Below are 24,165 nucleotides of genomic sequence, written 5' to 3' on the forward strand. Positions count from 1 at the left end.
GTTAAATTTGCCTGTAAAAGGAACCTTTCTGGGACCTGCGCACTGGAAATTTGACGTAGGGCCCCCAAAGTTGGTAAATATTAACTAGATCTTAAGGAGACAGCAGCACTGAGAATGAAGACTCAAGGTCACATGGCCTGCTGTGACCCTTTGATTTAGCCCAATGGGTAAAGTGCATTTGAATTGGAAAGGTCAAAGAAACTGCAGGGCTTAAAGACCAGCCACGACCCAGGGGCCCCCAAAATGGGCATACATAACTTAGGCTTTAGAGAGAAGGTGTAGGTGAAGTTTGAAGGTAACTTCACCTGACCTTTAATATTTGTCTGTATAGGCAGAGATTTATTTGTGTTTAATTGAAATGTTTGGAGTCTTGTTCTGGGGATCATTGTTCTGCTGACAGAGCAGGTTTCTCCCAAGGTTTAGTTGTTTGGCAGACAGAAGAAGGATGTCTTTCCATATTTCTTTGTATTTTGTACCATTGACATGTCCTTCATTTTTAAAAAGTTGCCCAGTGCTGGTTGAGGAAAAACATCCCCACAACTTGAGACCACCATCTGCATGACCTCACTGTTGTTATGGTGTGTGTGGAGCACTGGGCAATGCTAGCTTACGCAACACAAAATTGATTTAAAGTGATTTTGATTATGATTTTGATAATTTGATAATAAAGTATTTTGATAATGATTCATTATAGAACCCTTTGCATTTTTTGTTGCATTTCCCAAGTTTTCTTGATGGAAATATTGTGTGTGTCAGTACAATTTTGAAGACGCGTGTGTGTGTGTGTGTGTGTGTGTGTGTGTGTGTGTGTGTGTGTGTGCAGGGTTGCCAACTTTTCAAGATCACTTGGAATGAGATTTGAACCTGGGGTGGTGGCGAGTGTAAGTTGTTACCGGGCGGGGTGTAAAATGGACACAAATTAAGTATTATATCGCGATCGATCGATTGCCAGTGGTTGGCGCCAGAGCGAACTAGTAACTCATTGAATCATATATGTGGATCAGAGGTAAATAAACTAGATTTTTTTTCGGCGTGAGAAATCGGATATGTGGCGTGAGAGCGTGTGAAGACGGTCATATGCGTGTGTCTCACGCTCAATGCCTGAGAGTTGGCAACCCTGGTGTGTGTGTGTGTGTCCACAGTGCTGCTTGAAAGTTGAAAATGTTGCTTTACCATGATTCTCTTATTTTATCACCCATTTTGCATTTGAAATGTCAGGTTTGTGTTAATCAATTTCATTTACTTGTTTTGAGGGAAACGTGTGAATTGCCAACTGACTACATGAAACATAGAATCGGAGCATGTGCAAAAGTAAATGAACCGCAGCTGCACTGGTAAAGTCAATTAGGTAAAAGATTCAGGTGAAGCACATGTGAGTGCTCAAGTAATCAGTTAATCAGACCAATCAAATGAGACATGATGGGGAAAAGATTTGAGCCACACTGATTCAAAGGGAGAGTGTACCAACCAAACCACTGTACTGCCAAAGCGTAAAGCACAGATCAACAATGCTGAGAAGACAAGAGACATCAAGGACACCAGGAAGAAGGTGGTGACAGTCCATCAGTCTGGGGGAAACAAAGACCATCTCCAAAAGACTCCAGCCTCATCCATCCACTAATGCTGAGTACTGAGTGGTCAGCATTACAACAACTCTGTCCAGAAGTGGCCGGCCGTCAAAACGTACACCAAGAGGCACCAGATAAATAATAATTCAGGTAAAGGCCTACCCACCCGCACATCACCTCCAGAGAGCTGCAGACCTCTCTCACAGCATCTGGGATAAATGTACATGCATATACAATCAGGCAAAGAAATCAATAAACATGGCATTCATGGGAGAGTTGCTAGAAGGAAGCCTCTGATCTCAAGAAAGAACAAAGTTACCCGTTTAAACTTTGCCAGAGAGCACTTGGACAAACCAGAGGCTTTCTGGAAGTCCATTATCTGGACAGGCTAATTTAATTATTTGGCCACAATCACAGGCGCCTTGTTTGGAGAAAAGTCAACTCTGCATATAAAGAGAAGACCCTCCTCCTAACAGTGAAGCATGGTGGTGGAGATGTGAAGGTCTGGGCCTGCTTTTCTGGCTCTGGACCCAGACAACTCCATATTAACCAGGGAACCATCAAATCCCAGGACTATCAACAAATTCTTGACCACAATCTCCTGCCATGAGTCAGGGTGTTGAAGCTGGGATGGAATTGGACTGGTCAAAGTCCGGACCTCAATCCCATAGAAATGCTGTGGCCAGATCTGAAGCAGGTGGTACATGCCAGATGTTCCTCTAACCTCTCTGAACTGGCAGAGTTTTGTATGGAGGAGTTGGCAAAAATCCCAAATAGCAGATGTGAGATGCTCATTACAGGAGATGTCTGGTTGAAGTAATTCACATATTTTTGCACTTGGAAGATTTCATATTATTTATTTCTTTTTTTTTTTAGAAAATAATTACCAAGTTTGGGTGGTTCACAAACCTTTAACCAGCATGGTAATATATACTGTATATTACAGTACTGTGCAAAATCTTTAGGTAGGTAGGTTCTTACATCTTAGAAAACTGATTTTAAACACAAAACATATTTTAGATGGGTCTTTTATTGTGGCCAGCCCAAGATACACCTGTGTAATAATAATTGTGTTAATAATTGTGTCTAATCAGCATCTTGATATGTCACACATGTGACTGGTGGATGGTTTATCTCAGCAAAGGATACATCCTTACTAACACAGATTTAGCCACAATTGTGAACGAAATTTGAGAGAAAAAGGCTTTTTGTGTACACAGGAAAAGTCAGAGATCTTTGAGTTCAGCTCATGAAAAATGAAAGCAAAATCAAAAGTGTTGCGTTTATATTTTTGTTCAGTATATGAAGACCACGTCAGGTAAGATTCCTGCAAACGGTAGGTCAGTGTACCTGGGTCCCTCTGGTTTATGTTAGTTCTGAGTTGATAGCACTGTTGAACAGCTGGATGTTGAAAGAAATTAAGCATGATGTTTCTTTTATCTGTTGCTCTAAGTTTCTTTGGCTGGCCACTACATTTATGGTCCTCAACATTGCCAGTTTTTTGTGCTTCTTCAAAAGAGCTTGTATGGCACACCTTTAAACCCCTAGATGTCTGCTTTGAAGTCTTTGTCCAGAAGAGTCCTTACTGATGCAGTATCTTGTGTCTTCTTGCTGCGGTATATGACCTGTGACATGAAATCTAACTTATGTATCAGGGCTATGTTGTTCCCAATATTAGGCCTCCTGCACAGCTATTTCTGTTCAATATAATGACCGTGTTTCAACTTATATATATGTGTATGTATAAAGAATGATACTGAACTTTGTGGACAGTCAGTAAAAGGGTAAAGTGGTAAAAGTCTTTCATGGGGATAATACAGTCAGTTTGTTACATACATTACACCTCTCATTACACACAGTACTTGGACGGGTACACTAAAATGAATAGTACAGTAAAATGATTGGAGCATGTCTCAATCCCTATAAAAATAAATAAAGTGATAAATGTAGTGGAGTTCTGTCTATTTGGGTTTCCGGTTTTGTTTGCTTTTCCTTCAAGTAACACTCTTGCCTTGCACAGTGTGTGCTTTGGGGAAGGTTTTATTAGCACTAATCCACCACACAGTGTTCAGGTCCTTCTTTATTAGCACTAATCCACCACACAGTGTTCAGGTCCTTCTTCTTTATTAGCACTAATCCACCACACAGTGTTCAGGTCCTTTGCCTTTATTAGCACTAATCCACCACACAGTGTTCAGGTCCTTCTTTCTTAGCACTAATCCACCACACAGTGCTCAGGTCCTTCTTTATTAGCACTAATCCACCACACAGTGTTCAGGTCCTTCTTTATTAGCACTAATCCACCACACAGTGTTCAGGTCCTCTTCTTTATTAGCACTAATCCACCACACAGTGTTCAGGTCCTTCTTTATTAGCACTAATCCACCACACAGTGTTCAGGTCCTTCTTCTTTATTAGCACTAATCCACCACACAGTGTTCAGGTCCTTCTTTATTAGCACTAATCCACCACACAGTGTTCAGGTCCTTCTTTTTTATTAGCACTAATCCACCACACAGTGTTCAGGTCCTTCTTTATTAGCACTAATCCACCACACAGTGTTCAGGTCCTTCTTTTTTATTAGCACTAATCCACCACACAGTGTTCAGGTCCTTCTTTATTAGCACTAATCCACCACACAGTGTTCAGGTCCTTCTTCTTTATTAGCACTAATCCACCACACAGTGTTCAGGTCCTTCTTTATTAGCACTAATCCACCACACAGTGTTCAGGTCCTTCTTCTTTATTAGCACTAATCCACCACACAGTGTTCAGGTCCTTCTTTATTAGCACTAATCCACCACACAGTGTTCAGGTCCTTCTTTATTAGCACTAATCCACCACACAGTGCTCAGGTCCTTCTTTATTAGCACTAATCCACCACACAGTGCTCAGGTCCTTCTTTATTAGCACTAATCCGCACAGTGTTCAGGTCCTTCTTCTTTATTAGCACTAATCCACCACACAGTGTTCAGGTCCTTTGCCTTTATTAGCACTAATCCACCATACAGTGTTCAGGTCCTTCTTCTTTATTAGCACTAATCCACCACACAGTGTTCAGGTCCTTCTTCTTTATTAGCACTAATCCACCACACAGTGTTCAGGTCCTTCTTCTTTATTAGCACTAATCCACCACACAGTGCTCAGGTCCTTCTTTATTAGCACTAATCCACCACACAGTGTTCAGGTCCTCTTCTTTATTAGCACTAATCCACCACACAGTGTTCAGGTCCTTCTTTATTAGCACTAATCCACCACACAGTGTTCAGGTCCTTCTTCTTTATTAGCACTAATCCACCACACAGTGTTCAGGTCCTTCTTCTTTATTAGCACTAATCCACCACACAGTGTTCAGGTCCTTCTTCTTTATTAGCACTAATCCACCACACAGTGCTCAGGTCCTTCTTTATTAGCACTAATCCACCACACAGTGCTCAGGTCCTTCTTTATTAGCACTAATCCACCACACAGTGTTCAGGTCCTTCTTTATTAGCACTAATCCACCACACAGTGTTCAGGTCCTTCTTTATTAGCACTAATCCACCACACAGTGCTCAGGTCCTTCTTTATTAGCACTAATCCACCACACAGTGTTCAGGTCCTTCTTTATTAGCACTAATCCACCACACAGTGTTCAGGTCCTTCTTCTTTATTAGCACTAATCCACCACACAGTGTTCAGGTCCTTCTTTATTAGCACTAATCCACCACACAGTGTTCAGGTCCTTCTTTATTAGCACTAATCCACCACACAGTGTTCAGGTCCTTCTTTATTAGCACTAATCCACCACACAGTGTTCAGGTCCTTCTTCTTTATTAGCACTAATCCACCACACAGTGTTCAGGTCCTTCTTTATTAGCACTAATCCACCACACAGTGTTCAGGTCCTTCTTTATTAGCACTAATCCACCACACAGTGTTCAGGTCCTTCTTCTTTATTAGCACTAATCCACCACACAGTGTTCAGGTCCTTCTTCTTTATTAGCACTAATCCACCACACAGTGTTCAGGTCCTTCTTTATTAGCACTAATCCACCACACAGTGTTCAGGTCCTTCTTTATTAGCACTAATCCACCACACAGTGTTCAGGTCCTTCTTCTTTATTAGCACTAATCCACCACACAGTGTTCAGGTCCTTCTTTATTAGCACTAATCCACCACACAGTGTTCAGGTCCTTCTTTATTAGCACTAATCCACCACACAGTGTTCAGGTCCTTCTTTATTAGCACTAATCCACCACACAGTGTTCAGGTCCTTCTTTATTAGCACTAATCCACCACACAGTGTTCAGGTCCTTCTTCCCATGCAGTTGTGAGCTGATGCTGCTCCCAGCAACAGTGCAGAGTTCCAGTGCAACAACAACAAAAAAAATCTTATACTCTCAATCCAAAGGACAATGAGCAAAATGCATCCTCCATATCTTGAATGAGACATGCAAATATACAATCTGCCTGTTCGTAAAGCTGTAGTGTGTAGGTCCACACATATAATCAATACCACTGACACCTGACATCTTCATAGGGAGTCCAGCTGTGTCTCTAAGTAGGTAGAGCATGTCTGGTCACATATAAGATAAGCAAGTTCTAATAAAAAATTTAAAAACGAGGTAACGAATTGCCAGCTGTCTAGTTCGTACATGTGGGCTACAAAACCGTATGCCAAATTTTAGATCACTCACTCTAATACTTACAGGAAACTTCCATATGAGTTGTTTTCATTCAGTAATTACTCTTCTTTTTAGCCAACTGAATGCAGTCATGTTGTTGACTGGTGTCAGCCACTGAATTCTGTAGCTCCTTCAAAGCGAGTGTTCAACTCTGTAGTCTCCCCTCTCAGGTGCCCTTCCTGCTCTGATGCTGCAAAGAGAGACGTTCTCCTCGTCTACACTGTGCCTTGTCTGCATGGTGCAGCTTCTAATTCCTCACAACCGATCCAGCAGTGCTCACTGGAATATCCAAACACTTGAAGATTACTTTGTAGCTTTTTTCTATATTTTGCATCTCTATAATGTTACCTCTCATTTTCTTACAGATTTATTCTTCATTTTCTCAGTTCTCTTCCAGATTCACAGTCTCATCAATGGAAAATTAATCAAGGGGTATTTCTCCACAACTTTTTTAAATAATCACAGATTGAGGCTGATTGTAAGACAAAAACTGAAATTTGTGCACAAAACATCCAAACTTTTTTGGATTAAATTTGTTGGTCATATTATAATGAAATGCCTCTACAAAGAAAGCCTAGATTTCCAGTCATGCTTTTAAAAAACTATTTTATGGTTTTCCTGACAGCAACAGTATATCTTTGGTTTCTGAAGTTACAGGTGATATTGGGTTTAAACCTGTAGGCACTGTGGACATACACTCATGGATCTCACAGAAAAAAATTATCCAGGTCTCGTAATTTTTCGCATGATTAAATTTTCTATTCATGCTGTCTCTTTGCACAAACCCTCAAGTTTAAAAGTGATTTTTATTCTTGCTGGCAGGTTGCAAATGGATCTAGAAAAAGTTTGAATGTCAACACGTCATTAAGGCATGCTTAGCACATAAAAAATGAATAAATGACAATCAAAATATGTTTTGTGTGTATTGGTTAGGGGCAGAGCATGGAAAGTCGGCCTAATATGTTTTGAACTTTTGGTACATTCACAGAAAAGACATAAAAAAAATACCTACAACTTTCTCTTATCTCACACTCAAATCATTACTTATTCTATCAGTTATGTGTCTCCATCTTCATCTAGGCTGACATGCTGGGTGTTTTACGGTTGAAGGCGTTCAAGTACAGTAGAGGCTAATGGCCATTTTTACATCAAAGATATGAAAAAGTTGCGGAGAAAAGTTACAGCGGTGAAAATCACCCCGTTCCCGTCCGTGGCGAACTGTCTATTGGGATTCTACATGTCAGGCAGAAAATGCTGAGTTTTATGAGTTTTATAACGTTACCATTGAGCGCTACATGTCTGAATTTGACAGAGGATAGATTAGGTCAACTTGTTATCCAACTTTTCGAAGAGCGTCAGGGTTTCAGTGTCAGTGATGGTGCGTGTCAGGCGTCCTGACTGTACACCGCCAGTGTTCCCCACAGTGACAACTGGAAGTGCCTGTCAAACATTTAAGCTAAGCCAATTAGCTTATTCCAAACATTGCCTTCTTTATATTGCCCTGTCTGATCTCTGGTACACTGTAATCATTATTACCTCAAGTTTGGCACCTTACTAAGAAAATGAATGATTCTACTTCCTATAATGTGCTGATGCATTTCAAATTGTCATAATTACTATCTACTGAACTCCCTAATTACGGCTGTGCTAGGTAGTTTCATTATGAAAGGTAAATCCTTGAAGTCCATTTAAATGAGCACTAACACCACAGATATCACTTGTTGTCCTTAAATGGTATGTTTATCTGTCTATGGTTACTTGTGCTTCTAGGCATCAGTTTTTAATTTTTGTTTATGTTTGAATCTGTGTTTATTTATGTTAGTAGATAATGGCATTAACTCCTGAAGTTTAGTAGTAGACTGGCTCAAGGGGATCTTGACCTCCATTAAATAAATTAAATAATTTGCAAGATCTACAATATTTTTTATTTATTTGCCAATATATTAATTTTATTTTTTTGCCAAGACAGGCAGGCAAGCAGACTGTTATTTCCTAACTAATAAAATAGACCAAGCTAAGAATCAGTGTGGTGGAGACATTTGATCGACAGCACAGGAGAAACACTGACCATTACTGCTTATGATACCAGCTTCAAAACCAATAACACCAACAGAGTCCTGTGCGCCATGCTAGTGTATCTCTTTTATGATTCAATTTGAGGAAATATCTAGGAGGGGAAAAGCCATTTGGGCTTTAATATCATCATTATTGAGGACACTGGGGTAAGGTAACCAGCCATGCATGCAAGCAACTTAACTGAAGCTTTTGAGCTGTGATGAATGGGTAAGTGTGCTTTAAGTGTGCAACCTGGCCAAAGAGGTTAAACCTCACATACCTCACTGATGTAACTTCATGATCATCTTTATTTCTCAAATGTAATCCTGAGGTGTATTACTGCAGGTATTTTTGATTGCTTAAGTCAATGACAGATTTTTTTGTGAAAATATTTACATTTACATTTTGGCAGACGCCCTTATCCAGAGCGACTTACATTTTTATCTCATTTTTTATACAAGTGAGCAATTGAGGATTAAGGGCCTTGCTCAGGGGCACCTCAGTCATGGCCTCAGGACTGGGAATCAAACCCACGACCCTCCGGTCACAAGACCAGTTCCCCAACCGCCAGGCCACAACTGGCCAGGCCAATGGTTTGTGTAAACCATTGAAGTGTGTACCCAGTATTCAAGTATATTTGATCAAAGACATATAAATAATAAACTCAAATCAAATGGCCAATGGCCAGATATATCAAATTTGCAGTGTTGTTTTGTTGTTTCGGTTGTTTTGCCCAGTTACAGTAACCATAGCTTTAATCTAAGGCTTTAAGAATGCAACAATGTGGCGACAGGGAGGGCTGTTTGTGAGCAAGATAGGTCTTAAAGCCTTTCTACCAAACCCCTCTCTAGTGAATGAACCAGTTTGTTTACAGACTAATGTTATTTTAACCCAACAGTGATTATCTCATTTACATGGACATTTCCTAAGATTCTTAAAGGTGTATCCCCTGGCTGAAGCTATTCTCATATACAAATATATTATCATTAGTCTGCCAGTTAAATATGTATGTGCATATGCATGTATGTATTTACATGTGAAGTTATTGAGTGACCAAATGAATATGTGAGTGAGTCAGTCTGTATGAGTGTATCAGTGAATCAGTAAATGACTGAATGATTGCTTGAGTGGATCAGTAATTTGAGTGACTGAACAAGTGCACCATTGAATCGTTGAGTGAGTGACTGAGTAGTCCTACAGCCCAATAGCCCTACAGCCCAACAACCCAACAGCCCTACAGCCCAACAGCCCTACAATAGCCCTACAGCCCAACAACCCTACACAAGCCCTACAGCCCAATAGCCCTATGGCCCAAAAGCCCTACAATAGCCCTACAGCTGAATAGTCCCACAGCCCAAAAGTCCTATAAGCGAATAGCCCCACAGCCCAAAAGTCCTACAAGCAAATAGCCCCACAGCCCAAAAGCCCTATAGCCCTAAAACCCAAAAGCCCTACAGCCCAACAAACCTGCAGCCTTACAGGCCTACAGCCCTACAGCCTTACAACCCTACACCTCTACAGCTAACAGCCCTACAGCATGCACAGTAGGCATGTTTTACAGATGTGCTTTACAGTAGCAGACATGTGTACCAGATTCCACTGTTACCAGGTTTGTGTTTTGAAGAGAAGAAGAAAAAGAAGATGAATTTACACTAACATTTCATTTAATCAGAAATACCCACATTAGAATGCAATGTAGTCAAACACAATGCAATCAAATGTATGCAATGTAATCAAATACAAACATGTATCACTGCTGGAGATTTTACACACATCTTTTTGATTATTATTAATACATCACCATCACTGCTGGAGTTTTTACACACACTTGTGAAACCACTACATCTGTGTCATTGCTGGATTTCTTACACACATTTGGGATTGTTTTTTTTTTTTTTGCTGGCATTTTTTTTACACATCTGTCACTGCTGGGTTGAAAATGGCCCGATACCCAAACATACCCCGCCAATGGTGGTTTCAGAAAGAAGCACTACTGGAGTATTAGGGATTGTGCAGTAGTTGGATTATATTCTGTAAACCCAGCCTGTAAGTACAAGATTTGCTGAAAATGTTGGGTGGTTCTAATAAAGTGACTTGTGGGTATTTTATTACATAGCATTGGGATTTCTGCGGTTGTCTAGGCTGATCATGATTGGCAGTTCCCATTAGAAAGCTTCAGGAAGTTCTCACCTGAACCTCCAGTCCTCCAGTCCAGCAACTTCCCACAAAGCCTCAGAGAAGCGAATCATGCAGTGAAGACCATGCATTGTTGAAATGCCTTCTGGGAAAAGCAGATTAGTGATCCGTTTGAGTGATCGCTCACTGCCCCTCCAGCAAACGTTCCCCACCCTGCTGAAATAATCACAGGCAGGAAGGCTGACATTCCTGTTCCTGTCTGTTTATTGAATCCAGGCAAGACTGCGACAAACATAAAAACACACAAAAAAAAGGGCAACGGGGAGGGGGGGGGGGGGGATGATGGAGGCCACAGGGGCCACAGAGCACATGATCGTGGTTCAACATCAATGGTGGTACCTTAGACCCTAAGAGGATCCCTGCGGAGACAGAGTTCTGATCACAAGGTCAGGTGTGCCTCATAATGCCTGAGCATGACTGGAGGTTTGTGTGATATCCCCGGGGCATCAGTTCACACCAGGACTCTGTCTTGGAGTCTCCTTTGGCACCAGCTGAAGGGGAGAAAAGGTGTCAATTAACGACAGCGGCCAAATCTCCTGGAAGACTTGTTCAATTAGGAACCGGTGATTTAGTAGAAACGACCAAACCATTCAGGCAGTAAAGTGCCCAAACTCACTCAAAGGGGAGCAGTGTCTTCTCCATCCTTCTAACAGTTTAAAATATACGTTTCTTAGGTCACCTGGAACTATAAAGAAGACTTCTATTTTGAATTTAAATGCAAATGTAATGTATTAAAATGTAAAATGTATGGATTTCAAACTGAAAAGAAATGCTAGCTCAAGGAGTTTTTTTATCTCTTTTATGGTATGTTGTATTAGGTGGTTACAATACATCATTAAATTCAAACTACATACCTAGTCTAGAGAATTACTGGTAGTGAATACCTAGAGAGGTTCATTGGTGCCTGGATGTGTGAAGCTGTTCTAAACAAAATCATTGTAAGCTATATTATTACCCAGTAACTCAAAGGCTATACTGAAGTCTGTGTAATACATGCAAGGAATGATAATGGCTTATAGTTAGAATTTATTTGCCAGACATCTATTTTACTGTAGAACAGTAGGACTGATGAAATTTGTCTATAAAGCTATACAAATTTCTCAAAATTTCTACCAAGCACCCTTTATTGCTTAAAAAAAGCACCGAACTGGATAGCTTATCTTTTGCATTCAAAACAGGCTGAGAATCTTTTTCCGGAAGCTGAGATTATCCAGGCTTTTCATTTTAGAACAGGAAACGAAAGAGACAGGGAGAGATGGGGGGGGAATGGGAAAAAACAAACCCCATGGTGAGCCTGACTAAACCGGCAAAGCGGCTTCTCCCAACTCCACGATTGTGTGTGCCCCACACGAGCAGCAATGCAAAAACTCTCAAAGGAGGTGATGAATGTTTCATGAATGAGACACACTTTCACTCCAGTTGTTTTTTAAAGAGCAGAATGTCTCTTACACTCACGCCCACACACGTGCCCCGTGCACACGCGCACCTGCGCTCGCTTGCTCGAGGGGGGCGGGGAGTGACACAGCAGTCAGGTCGACACTCCAAAACCCAACGCTGGTGATCCAACAGATTGGGTCACACCTCACAGACGCCCCAGGAGGAGACTACTGCTCAGGCTACGTCAGGTGTGTCTGAGACAGACCACGCTTGTTTGACAGTAGTGCAAGCCTGAATGACACCACCACCCACCAGGACTTGTCCCGAAACGTCCTCCTAGGGTGATGTTCACAGACTGGCAACTGTGATTTTTTTTTCCCCCAACATGAGTAATCTGTACTCTTTAAATAAAGATAAGAGCATGGTTTTGTGCTTCTTCTCCAAGATGTGAGTAGGGACATCAATGTATATTAGAGAAAACCACCTGTGGCATTTACATGAGATTCACTTTCAAAGTAGTGCCATTTTGGTCATTAGATTCCAGCACAAACAACACTTGTTTGTGTGGAGTTTCATCCTCTCTTAAAAAACTTTCCCTCTCTCTCTCTGTCTCTCTCTCTCTCTCTCTCTCTCCATCTCTCATACAAGACGTCATGCCATCCTTTACTGAATTATTAGGATTCTTCTCCATCATGTACGAAACCCAAACCGTATCTGAGAGCGGAGATCTTTTTGCTGAGCAACCCCTTCTCCATTCTCTGGGCGTACAAGGCTCTTTGAAATTCTACAACACCACCTGCTCCGATTCCGTTTTCATCCTGGCTCCTTTACTGCTAATTTCACAGTTGCTTGGATACATGGGCATTTTGTTTGTACAGCTCAACTACGGCCTACATCAGTCTAAAATAGGAAAGTTGAGAAAGTGCGAGCCACTTGTTTCTTGAGCTCGACACATCAGACGTCACCTTCACTGGGCACGTGGTCTCATGTTTTGATCGGGACTGTATCCCATTAGAAACGTCCCTGATCCAGTAGTACAATTCAATTCTACTGGATTTCCATCATTCCTTGAGATGCCACGTTACACATTTCAGACATGTGTTTTCGTGTGTAATTCAATCAGGTCTTATCTACAGCTTCGGTGACACTTAAACAATTTTTAGACTCTGACTGCGCAGGCATCTAGAGTCGATCTGATACCACCACAGGTTCAGAACCACCTAATCTTCTCGATTAAGGAGAACGTGAAGCCGGAGGTTGGAGGTAGTGGGTTTACTTCGATTAGGGCCGCTGTGGCAGCAGGTCTGCGCTTGCTGCCCAAGAACACAATTAGCGTTTAATGCCTGTCAGCTGTCGCCAGCGCACGTGTTAACCAGACCGCCGAGCAGACAGGCTGCTTTGACTACAGGGGCGCTCGTACTGACTTACCTGAACCAGAGGGCCGTTCAGTTCTGAGGCAGCTCAGCTGTTGTGATCTACGGCAAAAATCCCCCCACATACCCATATCCAACCCACCTTGACATCAAGCTGCTGAATCGTCAGTGAATTTAAACGTTCGTTGCCTTCATTTCTGGCACGTGACACGGGGACAGGTCCGGCAGCTGAAATATGTATGATGCGTTAGCGGTTTCTTTACATTTTTTACCAGGTTATCACAATTTTTTCTACCTCTGTGTATCTGTCTGACACTCTCTCTCTCTCTCTCTCTCTCTCTCTCTCTCTCTCTCTCTCTCTCTCTCTCTCTTTCTCTCCCAAATGACTCGTCTTTTCTACTGTCTGTGCTGCATCAGTTCCAGAACCTTCCAAGCAGTTTCCAGCACTGCGTTGCGAATCGACAGCTGTAGTCTAGCAGATCGCACCAAAGCTATTACATGATTCCTGGAGTTCACTGGACATGAGCCAGGACTTCTGCAAAACACAAGCCAAACTCCGGGGAAAACAAGAATTAACGCTTGTAAAGTATGATTGATTGTTCAATCGTGGAACTCACTCTGTGACTTGCCTTTGCTTTTGCCTGCTTTATTGGATTCTATTTGTTTGCTTGCTTTCCTGCACTTTTAACAGTGTGTCTGGTAGTTAGCACATTTGTTTTAAGGTTGGAGGGGGTTTTTTTAGCACCAAGACAGACATCTTTCATAATAAGATACTGATCGGCTTAGTTACTCACAAAATTACACTGTAGAAAATATCCACCTTAAACTACTGCAAATAATAGGATGACTGTAAAGGGTAAACAGGACAAGGTTTTGAACCATGTGTTTGTTCTGACAGCTCTATTGGACATGTTTAAAGGGTGTGTGTGTGTGTGTGTGTGTGTGTGTGTGTGTGTGTGTGTGTGTGTGTGTGTGTGTGTGTGTGTGTGTACATCAGTGTCAGACTCCTTAAACAAATGTAATATTGCACATACTCTCCCTGCTTGGTCCTTCAGAAGATAACAAGACTCTAGACTTGCACTCAGAGTCTGGGACTCATTTGGGGCAGATCGATAATGTGATGATCTACATTTGGCAACCAGCAATCAGCCCATAAGACACAGAAATTAGCACAGATGTCACTGTCATGCTCACATGGCTGGGACGCACATTTAGGTGGAATTGCATGGCAGAGGTATTAATAAAGTGTGTGTGTGTGGTGTGTGCGTGTGTGGTGTGTGGTGTGTGGTGTGTGTGTGTGTGTGTGTGTGTGTGTGTGTGTGTGTGTGTGTGTGTGTGTGTGTGTGTGTGTGGTAGATGCTGCTTAGATAGACAGCATTTAAAGGAAGGATTGTACTTGAACAGCTACACTATTAGAACTTGGAGACAAATTTCCTTTAGACACCAAAAGGTCAAGTTCATAATTAGATTCACTCCTTATTTTATATATGAACTATCACATATAGATAAAACTATATGCTACAGAACTAATCAAATGCCACAGCTCCCTAGCGCTGTATGTATTATTTAGTGAAAAGACCTCTGCCTTTAGACTTCAAGCTTTCTTCATCGTGGGGCTAAACGATCAGCCTTATTTGACACTCACCAGCAATCCCACTGCTCTTTCCTTCCTGTCAGGCACCCCAAGTTGATCGAGACAGCGACGGGTTGGGGGTCACCGAAGGGGTCACAGGGGAGGGGAGGCAGGGAAGGTGTGGCCCCAAGAACGGACATCGTGCCCTGGGAAGGTAAGAACCCAGCGCTATACAGTGAAGGGTGGGCTTCCCCTTCAAGTCACCATCCACCTGTATTTCTGTATTTCCACTGCTTGGATTTCAAAACTGAACCTTTTGTTCAATGACGACACCTTTATCCTTTATTTTGAGGAAAACTTCTCAAAAACCAGTTTTTACATCCTTTCATTGGGTGGTTTTGAGGGAACTGTCCTCAAAATCCCATTTGTCACTCTGCCCTTTAGGGTGTCTAATAAAGTCTGACTTCCACTACTCCGTCACCAGCCATAAATCTCTAATCGAACCCTCAGGGTCATGTAGGAGCACGTCTTCATCTCTGCCCAGACTCGTCTTCATCACCCACTCACCACATCTGCCCTCATTAAAACTTCTCCGAGATCTCCGGTCTGAGCACCTTACTAGCGTGGCTTGGATCTTGTTCCGTATGGATCAGTCTGGAAGCTTCCCCACGACTCCCTGTCAGCGCTGCACCTTCCCGTCACGAAAGAAAAGAGCGTTTCTAGTCCGTAAAAACACTTTCCCTTTTCACTTTTAATTCCTCTTGATCTGCACTACTGATTATGATGCCACTGATTGCTACTACAGAAACTACGGAAACCTCTGGGGTCAGTTTGAGAAGTTTTATCACTCCGCCTAGATTCTTCTTCTTTTCTCCTCTGCCTGTCATGTAGTCCCGCCATCCAGTTGTTCTCGTTTCCTATTCATGGCACAATAGTGCACCATGGAACTTTTTTTTTTTTTCTTTGCCTGTCTGCTTTGAGGCTTTCGGGGGTGGAACTTCATGAACTCAGATTGTTGTTGTCTTTGCTCACACAAGGCAGTGGCTGTCCTCTCTGAAGGCTGCGTGTTAAAATACAACAGCGTTCAAAATATTCCCTGCCTGTTTAGAGGCGCGCTGGTCTGACGAAAGGTGCCTAGACATGCGCGGGAACAAAGGCCACTTCTTCGGAGTCTGAATTCATTAAAAATATATATATGTCAGGCATAGACTGGTGTTCATCAATGGACAAACACACACTTGTTGGACGTTCTCAGCATTTTCTCATAATCACTACCCATCAGGTTGGCTGGGCTTTATGCCTGTGTACGCCTCCACCAAACACCCTTCCGTCATGGCCCAAATGCCGACGGACTCCGGAGGTCCGCGAGCCGCTCGGTCCGAACTCACACCTTCTGGGAAGTACTAGGCAACATGAGGATCCCCTTCCGTCCACTTTAACGCCCTGACCACCCCTGCGGGGTCACGTTTAAGCGATCAGATCCGACCAGAGGCCTCAACGCTCATCGCGGCGCGAGATCGCGTGCAATTTGCTGCCTGTCGGGTGACGGCACGTCAGGGGCGAGCGGCGAATGCGTCTGTGAGTAACTAAGCCCCTGATCTGGGGCGACGCCTCTTTGATCGGGGCGGATGGGGTGGTGGGGGCCCGCCCCCTTCAGCCACCGTCCCGCGACCTCCCATCGCAGAGACGATTACGGGGCCGCAGGGCTTGGCCTGGGCTTTCTTTTTTTCCTCCTTCTTCTCGTTTCCTTTCCGAGGAGACTGGGCGAAAAAGGTTAATGGATTCAGCACTGCAGAGAGCTGCAGATCCAGTGGCCACACCAGGGTTGGCGGGACACGTGAAGCGGCGGTGGTGGGGGGGGAATGTTTTCGGCAGCATGCTGATGCCGGAGAAGAGGGGGTTCCGGGTGACTTCGCTGCCCCCTTGGGGCGAAGCAGTGCAACTGCAATGATGTGTCCATTAAAACATGTGGACAGAAGGGCCACTTGTCACATGGCACGGGGGTGGTGGACGTGCGGCTCGCTTTGCATGCGAAGTCCTCTTCAAAGGGCCCTTTAGCTGTCGTGTAGGGTGCGGTGTGGCACGCGGCGGTGCTATTAGCCGGCAGATCAAATGTCGGGGTGAGAAAATGTCTCTGTGTGGTGTTACCGCGCGATCTCGGTGTCAGAGTCCTTAGAAAGCTGAGTGCAGTCAGCGTTGTTTTAAATTGCACCGCTCCACTACACCAGCCTTGTATAACCCTAGTGAGTAGTGCATGTAAGTGCAGGTAAACCTTCCTGTGTGTGTGTGTGTGTGTGTGTGTGTGTGTGCGCGTGCGTTGGCACTCCGTCGGCACATTCCGAGGCTGCGTTTTGAAACGCGCCAACGTCGGTAACTACGCAGACAAATCCCATGCTTGTACCCTTCACATTCACACGAGCCGGGCCCTCTTGGAACAGCCGTGCGTTACCCAATCAGCTCTCTCTAAAGAGGGTCCCCCTTTCTGTGTCAGAATCATGATGCAATGTACTGGCAACATGCTGTAGCCCCCAGCCATGAGATAAGGAACACGAGGGTGGACGTTTCTGCCCGGACGGGGTCCACTGCGGCTCATGAGAAGACGACTCTGCCGGTGCTGCGTTCGCTGGACGTGTAAAGAACTCGAAATTGCAAGAACTTCATGTGACCAGGCACTGGAAGGGTAAACGTCACTTTCACAAAATAAACTGTGAGCAATGATGAAGTTAACAACTTCTTGCTCCCCCCCCCCCCCCCTCTCTACCCCCCCCCCCCCGTGCCGAGGGGCCTTGGAGCAGATGCATTGCAGCTGGAGATCTTTCCCTTCGCATACTTTATTCATGTCGTCAAGACGATTGCGGGCTGACGAGACGGGCCACATAGTCTCCCTGTATCGCCACGGCGATGAGAGGAACGCTTCTGGAAGAGATGAAAACAAGCCGGCTGACATCACGGGCTATTTGCTGCAACAAAAAGGCGTGTCCCTTCACCGACGCTGTTGAGGGCCTCCGTGTTAGTTCACGGGGATGGTTCTGTTTCTCATCTTTCTCCTTTATTCACTGGGGGTGGGGAGGGAGGGAGAGAGGTAGGGTTCTCCGATATCATTCGCTTTAATTGAAGTCCCCTATTTTTTATTTATCCACAGCATGTAGAAGGCATGAGGACGTCCCCGCGCCGAACCCCTGAACATGAATAATTCATGGTGGCGGACGGGCCCGGCCCAGTTATGAAATCCTTTCTTTTGTGTGACATGCACATCAAAAAGCAGCTGGGTCCGGCTCCAGACGTGTAAATAAAAGATCGCGATGCAAATGCGTAGAGAAGTTTTTTTTTTTGGCATGTCTGAGCAACGTAAGGACTGTTGGACAGGACGGCACAGATGGAGACAGCAGACACTGGTCTTTGTGAGAGAGAGAGAAACCGTTCTCAACAACACTGGTCTTTGTGTGTGTGTGTGTGTGTGTGTGTGTGTGTGTGTGTGTGTGTGTGTGTGTGTGAGAGAGAGAGAGTGAGAGAGAGAGAGAGAGAGAGAGAGAGAGAAACATTTCAAAACAAAGAGAATGATATATATCAAGGATATAAAATGCCATAAATTAATGAATGGTTATGTAAAAGACCCTATTGCATCATTAGCAGTTATTAGAGGACATTACATGTTGTGGATTATGACAGTCTGAATGGGAGCTGAATACATTATTACTAAAAATATATGTTTCTTAATCATTGCTTCTCAGCAGATCACCATTAAATTGTTCAGAAAGAAAATGAAAAAAAATAATGCAAATGGACTTTAAAATTAGAGTGGTAATTCCTGCTGTATAGAACACTTAAACAGCACAGGGTTCAGAGCGTGACACATTCATGGGGTTACTTCATATTGCTTTGCATGTTACTATAATGGCATCATTTGTGATCAGGGCCTAAGAGTCAAAGACTCCTTCCATTATGGTGGAGGAGCGTGGCAGGTCCCACAATGCCCCCTGTGCACCTACATGCTCTTTATTTTAACCCCAAGCTCTAACACCTTTTTAAAAACTGTGGTATGCCAGTCAGTCTCCACCCTGTTGTGCCTTGTGGCCTTAATCTTCCATCCAGCCGTTGCCTTGTGTCCACAGGACCAATGCTGACTGGATCTTATTCAGAACGTTTCAACACGGCAGTGAAGTGGACGTGGTGGCGTCATCACAGTGGGCGTGGCACTGTTGGTGACATCACAGTGGGCGTGGCACTGTTGGTGTCATCACAGTGGGCGTGGCACTGCTGGTGCCATCACAGTGGGCGTGGCACTGCTAATTCCATCGCAGTGGGCGTGGCACTGTTGGTGCCATCACAGTGGGCGTGGCACTGCTGGTGCCCTCACAGTGGGCGTGGCACTGCTGGTGCCATCACAGTGGGCGTGGCACTGCTGGTGCCATCACAGTGGGCGTGGCACTGCTGGTGCCATCACAGTTGGCGTGGCACTGCTGGCGTAAAGAGATGCTAGTGGAGGCTTTTCTAAGAGTCACTGCTGCACAAAGCCAAATGTGTCCCCCTATATATTATATATATATATATATATATATATATATATATATATATATATATATATATATATATATATATATATATATATATATATATATATAAATAATGTAGCACTGTAGCTTCACTGAACCCAAGCAATTATTATTACAAGATGGAGACGCCACTTTCTTGATGTCGTGGTGTGTCCAAAAAAGGAGGATGAATCAGAAGAGATAGATAGATAGAGAGAGAGAGAGAGAGAGAGAGAGAGAGAGAGAGAGACCACATGAACACAAGTGCCAGCCAGCTCTACGGATTGACAGAGTGTGGAAATTTATTGAGGATCTATTCTCCCCCACACCCAGAGAAAGGCCTTGATTTCCCTGGAGAACACTGGGACGAACACACACACACACATACACACGCGCACACACACACACACACATACACATAGAGTCACTGCAGTCAACTTCATCTCTGCATACAAGACATGGTCGACATTCAACACTCTGTCTTTCACCATCAGTCCTCGGTGTTGCAGATCGAGTCTGGCCGACAGAATTTTTAGTCTGCAGTTCCCCATGCTTCACGTGCCATGGCTCTGTGCCAATTTACATCGGGTGGGCACTTCCGCGTCCTCCTGTAGTTTTACACAGACGTGAGGGGGACAGGCCGCTTATTAGACAGTTTTCACTGCAGAACCTGTGTTGTACAGGTAAGTGTTATGTTGCAGAGGAGGTGTTCCGCCAGTAGGTGGGGCTCTTTCACCCCGCACCAGTAACCGGGCTGACGTTCCTTAAACTGCGGGTATCTTGGCTTTCTCACACTCCAATAAACACCTGCTAAACTTTGGTGAGTTATTGGTGGCTTGAGTTACATGTGTATGAGCAGGGGAATTTCCACACTACACTGGAGTCCTGCCACACACTTCTGACATAAATCACAGGATATGGTGTGCTCGATCTAAATTATTATCAGTGCTCACAATTCCTTAATTCTTTTGGTTTGGCTTTCCACCGACCATTCTATGTGAGTCAGACACATTAAACCTGCGTTTAGTAAAATATAAACATTTATTAGCAGTTTATAAAAAAAAACATAAATACAGTGAATGATTAAATACTGGCTGCTAGAAAATGGGGGGCAGTCATGGCCTGGCGGTTAGGGAACTGGTCTTGTGACCGGAGGGTCGTGGGTTCGATTCCCAGACAGGCCATGACTGAGGGGCCCTTGAGCAAGGCCAACTGCTCCCCGGGCGCCGGGCTAGGGCTGCCCACCGCTCTGGGCACGTGTGATCCACAGCCCCCTAGTAATCACTAGTGTGTGTGTGTGTGTGTTCTGACTGCACAGATGGGTTAAAAGCGGAGGACAAATTTCAATTGGGGTGTAAAAATCACAATTAACAAAAATATGGCACATTTCACATTTCAAAATAAGATGTCCTTCTGGTATCAGATGACGCTGAGCGACCTCAGATACAGCTTCACTCTGGCGAGACCGAGGAGCCACGAGGTTCGCTGGACAGTTCCTGTTTCCCCGTGCCTCCCAGGTCTGTCCTGCAGTGACCTGCTGGGGGCGGGGCCAGAGACCCAGACAGCAGCACAGCCATTGGCTCTTGCTGGGGCACGTGACATGGAAATTCCTGGCATTTCCAACCGTAGGGTTCCCTCCGACCCAGACTCCTGTACATGGAGGATTCTTTCACTTTCTTTCGATGCTTTTGGAAAATTTGCACTCGGAGAGCTTCAAAGTGTGTTTGCTCCCGTCTTTATTATTCCTGTCAAAAGAATGTGTTAGGTTAAGATCAACTGTTCTGTCTCAGGAAACTGTCCACATCTCCAGAAAGGGATAATGAGGCACAAGGCAACGCCACTAATGACAGCTGTAAACGACCAAGGTCATGCAGTGAATTTACACATCATTGCGAGACTTTTCTCATTAGTTTATTTGACATAACGGTCCCCTATCACGATGCGCTGTTAGAATAAATGGCATCTTCAATCTCTCAGACAGTGTTTCTCATAATAGTCCAGGAGAGCGCGTGCCCTGCAGGTTTGAGCTGATCGTTTATCTTTAGTTGATCACGTTGCATCCCGTGTGCAAGAATAACAAATACATAGATACACATTTTAAATTAAACCATAACCTAATGCATCCGATTAATCTACATATTGATTTTTGGATGAGGTTATATTTGCAGGTAAACCTGCAGGTGCACGGTTGGTTGTGCCACACTGACAGTGCCACACACCGAGACTACTGCAGCACTGAGACTTGAACTGAGCCGTTAAGAAGTGAATGACATTCGTACCTATTCCAGCACTGCCTAAGCAACTTGGCCTTGTTCGTCTTGGTGTTCAGACAGACTTGACTGTGCTCTCCCGTCTCTGAAGCCTTCAGTGTCAATCTTAAAACCAAAACAAGAAAGAAAATCCTTATTGATAATGCGATTTCAATAGGTTTAGCCACGAGCTATATTATAACAGTTTAATATATATAATGAGCTATAACAAGGCAGGCCTACACAAAAGCCATATGGTCACTCACATGATCTCAATGGTGCTGCAGTGGCTCTTGGGTTGAGTGACGGAGAACTCCGTGATATTAGTCCAGGGGTAAAACTTTGTTGAAGTGTTGGGACACAAGCACCTGTCGGCGACCGTTTGCGCTGCGGATCAAAAAATACAAATCGATATTAATGCACGCATAGGGTGAAAATATTGTGCTTACACTTCAGAACAACACCTCTGAAACACGATGTTTAAAGTTGCTGTCACGCTGTTATAGGCCCTACATGTTAGACATGTTTAGCCGTCTTTAAACAATTTAAAGAGCAGGGTTTTTTTATGTTATTCAGAAAATAATGGTAAACTAAAATAATGCATTTTAAAACAGAAGCGTACGCACACAAATGCATGTTAACCATGCATACTGAATTAAACACCAAACGTCCCAAATCTGTCGTAGCGAGCTTACCGTTACGAGGATGGACCCAAGTGACCACAACGAGGGACAGCAGAGCTAGAGGTGCAAAACCCATGATGAAGCGATTTCAGAGTGGCTCTCTCGTCCAAATGGAAACTTTAGTGAAAGTGCAATGTGTGGAGAACGGGGCTGCTCTCTCTTATATGGCCCAGAGCCACTCCCACATCACTTACTGGAAAGCAAGTGGTACTATTTTGCGGAATTTCCAACGGTCTCCCAAGACGTTCTCATGGAGGAGGGAGAAAGAGAGAGTGAAAGACAAATGAATTAAGAAGATGACTCATGCCTCGTATTCTTACGTATCCCACTGAATGTTTCATATGCATAATGCGGTTTTGATACGACAGAATCACTAATAATTACTAATGTTTCCGTATTGGTATAATATTCCTAGCGTCGTGCATAATAACGCATAAATCGTTTAACTTGTGTCTATTTTTTTTTATTTATTGTCGTCATGCAAGCATGTTGGATCAAGCGCCATGGTCGTGCTGTGACGTGTGTCGCTCCGTACGGGACCGTGGGAACACGGTATTGCAAAACTATTGGACAAGCGTCAACAAAAATGTACACCTGATGACTGACTGCCTCGTGGGCTATAGTTTTCTGTTCTAATGAACCTGTTGTTCTATCATCAGCGTATGATTTTACTTAGTCTGTGCTTTGTAAGCCACGTGTTTGGGAAGGGGTGTAGTAGTAATAAAAAGGAAAGGTAGTTTGTAAAGAAACAGGATGATCTGGACATGGATCCTACATCTGTTGTGCTAGTAATACTTCACATGTGTGCTTCAATACACAGTGTTTCCCTTGTAAGATGCACCTGTTCAATAGCTGTGTTACGCATACAAAACACTCACTTTCTCTTCTTTTTCAAAACAGCTCATTTAAAAAAGAAGCCAAATGTGAATTTGTGCATAAATCAATGTCAATCTTAAAACAAGCTACCGTCATTCAGTGATTTTCTTAGCACAGGAAAAAAGTGTCAGAATAAGGAAAGTATTGTAGCCTCCAGGCACAACAGAGGAGTGTGGCCAATAGTCACTGCTCAGTGTTGTATTTGTGAAAGCCATTGCCTGTAAAGTAATGTGTTTACTTAACATTCATTCTGCAGTCTGCTCTAGCCACCATTAGGAGACTGCACGGTCAACATGTAAGTGTCTCCTAGCAATGTCCTTTCAGGCAAGAGATTTCGGTGTTTAAAAGTAGGCCGCAATACATGTGGTCGAACTTCAAACACGTTGACCATTTCTGCTTAAACAGTCTCTTTTCATTCACTGCGGGGTTTTTCCATGGCTAATGCACAGGGCTACAGCCACAGAATGATGTAAGTTAGCGATTAGCAAGACATTAGTGGTGGCAAACAGTACCTTGAAGTTCAATACAGTTATACGAAGATGAGAAACCAGTGCTTCTTAAGGAGAGTGTTTGAAAACAGGGAAGTGGTTGTGAAGTTTTATTCTATTTTTTCATGTAATCTTGTGACTAACAATCTTTTTGATGAGAGACACTCCAGATGCATTTAGGCAGACGAAACATCACGGAGGTTAAGCATCTGTTTTCAATGGGCTGAAGTTATTAGATTCAGTTTGTCGCTACTTGCTCCTCAAGGTCCTCTTTCTCCGCAGCCATTCTGAGACCTTCCCACCAACACACTGCTCCGTGTGTGCACGTTTGTGAAGCCTGTACGTGACTTACTGAGTTCCACTTTGTATTCCCCGATTGTTCGGCCTACACTGGCCTATACGTGTGATGAGGTCTGTCAAAGGCGTCAGACACCTACGCCGTCACTGTCAAAGAGTGGGAATGTTTTCATTGCTATTCCAGTGAAAGTGCAAACATGTTGGACGAAAGTAAAAAGGCCGACCTCATT

The 24,165-nt window shown here is 43.7% G+C and overlaps 1 protein-coding gene across 1 annotated transcript; it reads right to left on the reverse strand.

The window, feature by feature from the left end:
• Positions 1–20,382: 20,382 nt before the first annotated feature.
• Positions 20,383–22,447, reverse strand: cxcl18b (chemokine (C-X-C motif) ligand 18b). Its single transcript, XM_076983166.1, has 4 exons — positions 22,287–22,447; positions 21,858–21,978; positions 21,622–21,717; positions 20,383–21,087 (listed from the first exon to the last, which is right to left on the reverse strand). Exons 1-4 carry the CDS (start codon positions 22,348–22,350, stop codon positions 21,012–21,014), a joined length of 357 nt encoding a protein of 118 aa, XP_076839281.1. The 5' UTR covers positions 22,351–22,447; the 3' UTR covers positions 20,383–21,011.
• Positions 22,448–24,165: the final 1,718 nt, after the last annotated feature.

Source organism: Brachyhypopomus gauderio, chromosome 20, assembly GCF_052324685.1.
Source record: "Brachyhypopomus gauderio isolate BG-103 chromosome 20, BGAUD_0.2, whole genome shotgun sequence".
In the NCBI taxonomy this organism is placed as follows: domain Eukaryota; kingdom Metazoa; phylum Chordata; class Actinopteri; order Gymnotiformes; family Hypopomidae; genus Brachyhypopomus; species Brachyhypopomus gauderio.

Excerpts from the sequence above, each read along its gene's own strand:
- cxcl18b (XM_076983166.1), bottom strand. The coding sequence starts at position 22,350 with ATGGGTTTTGCACCTCTAGCTCTGCTGTCCCTCGTTGTGGTCACTTGG. Across the intron at positions 21,979-22,286 it reads TTGGGTCCATCCTCGTAACG|CGCAAACGGTCGCCGACAGG; the intron begins GTAAGCTCGCTA and ends TTTGATCCGCAG. Across the intron at positions 21,718-21,857 it reads TGCAGCACCATTGAGATCAT|ATTGACACTGAAGGCTTCAG; the intron begins GTGAGTGACCAT and ends TTTGGTTTTAAG.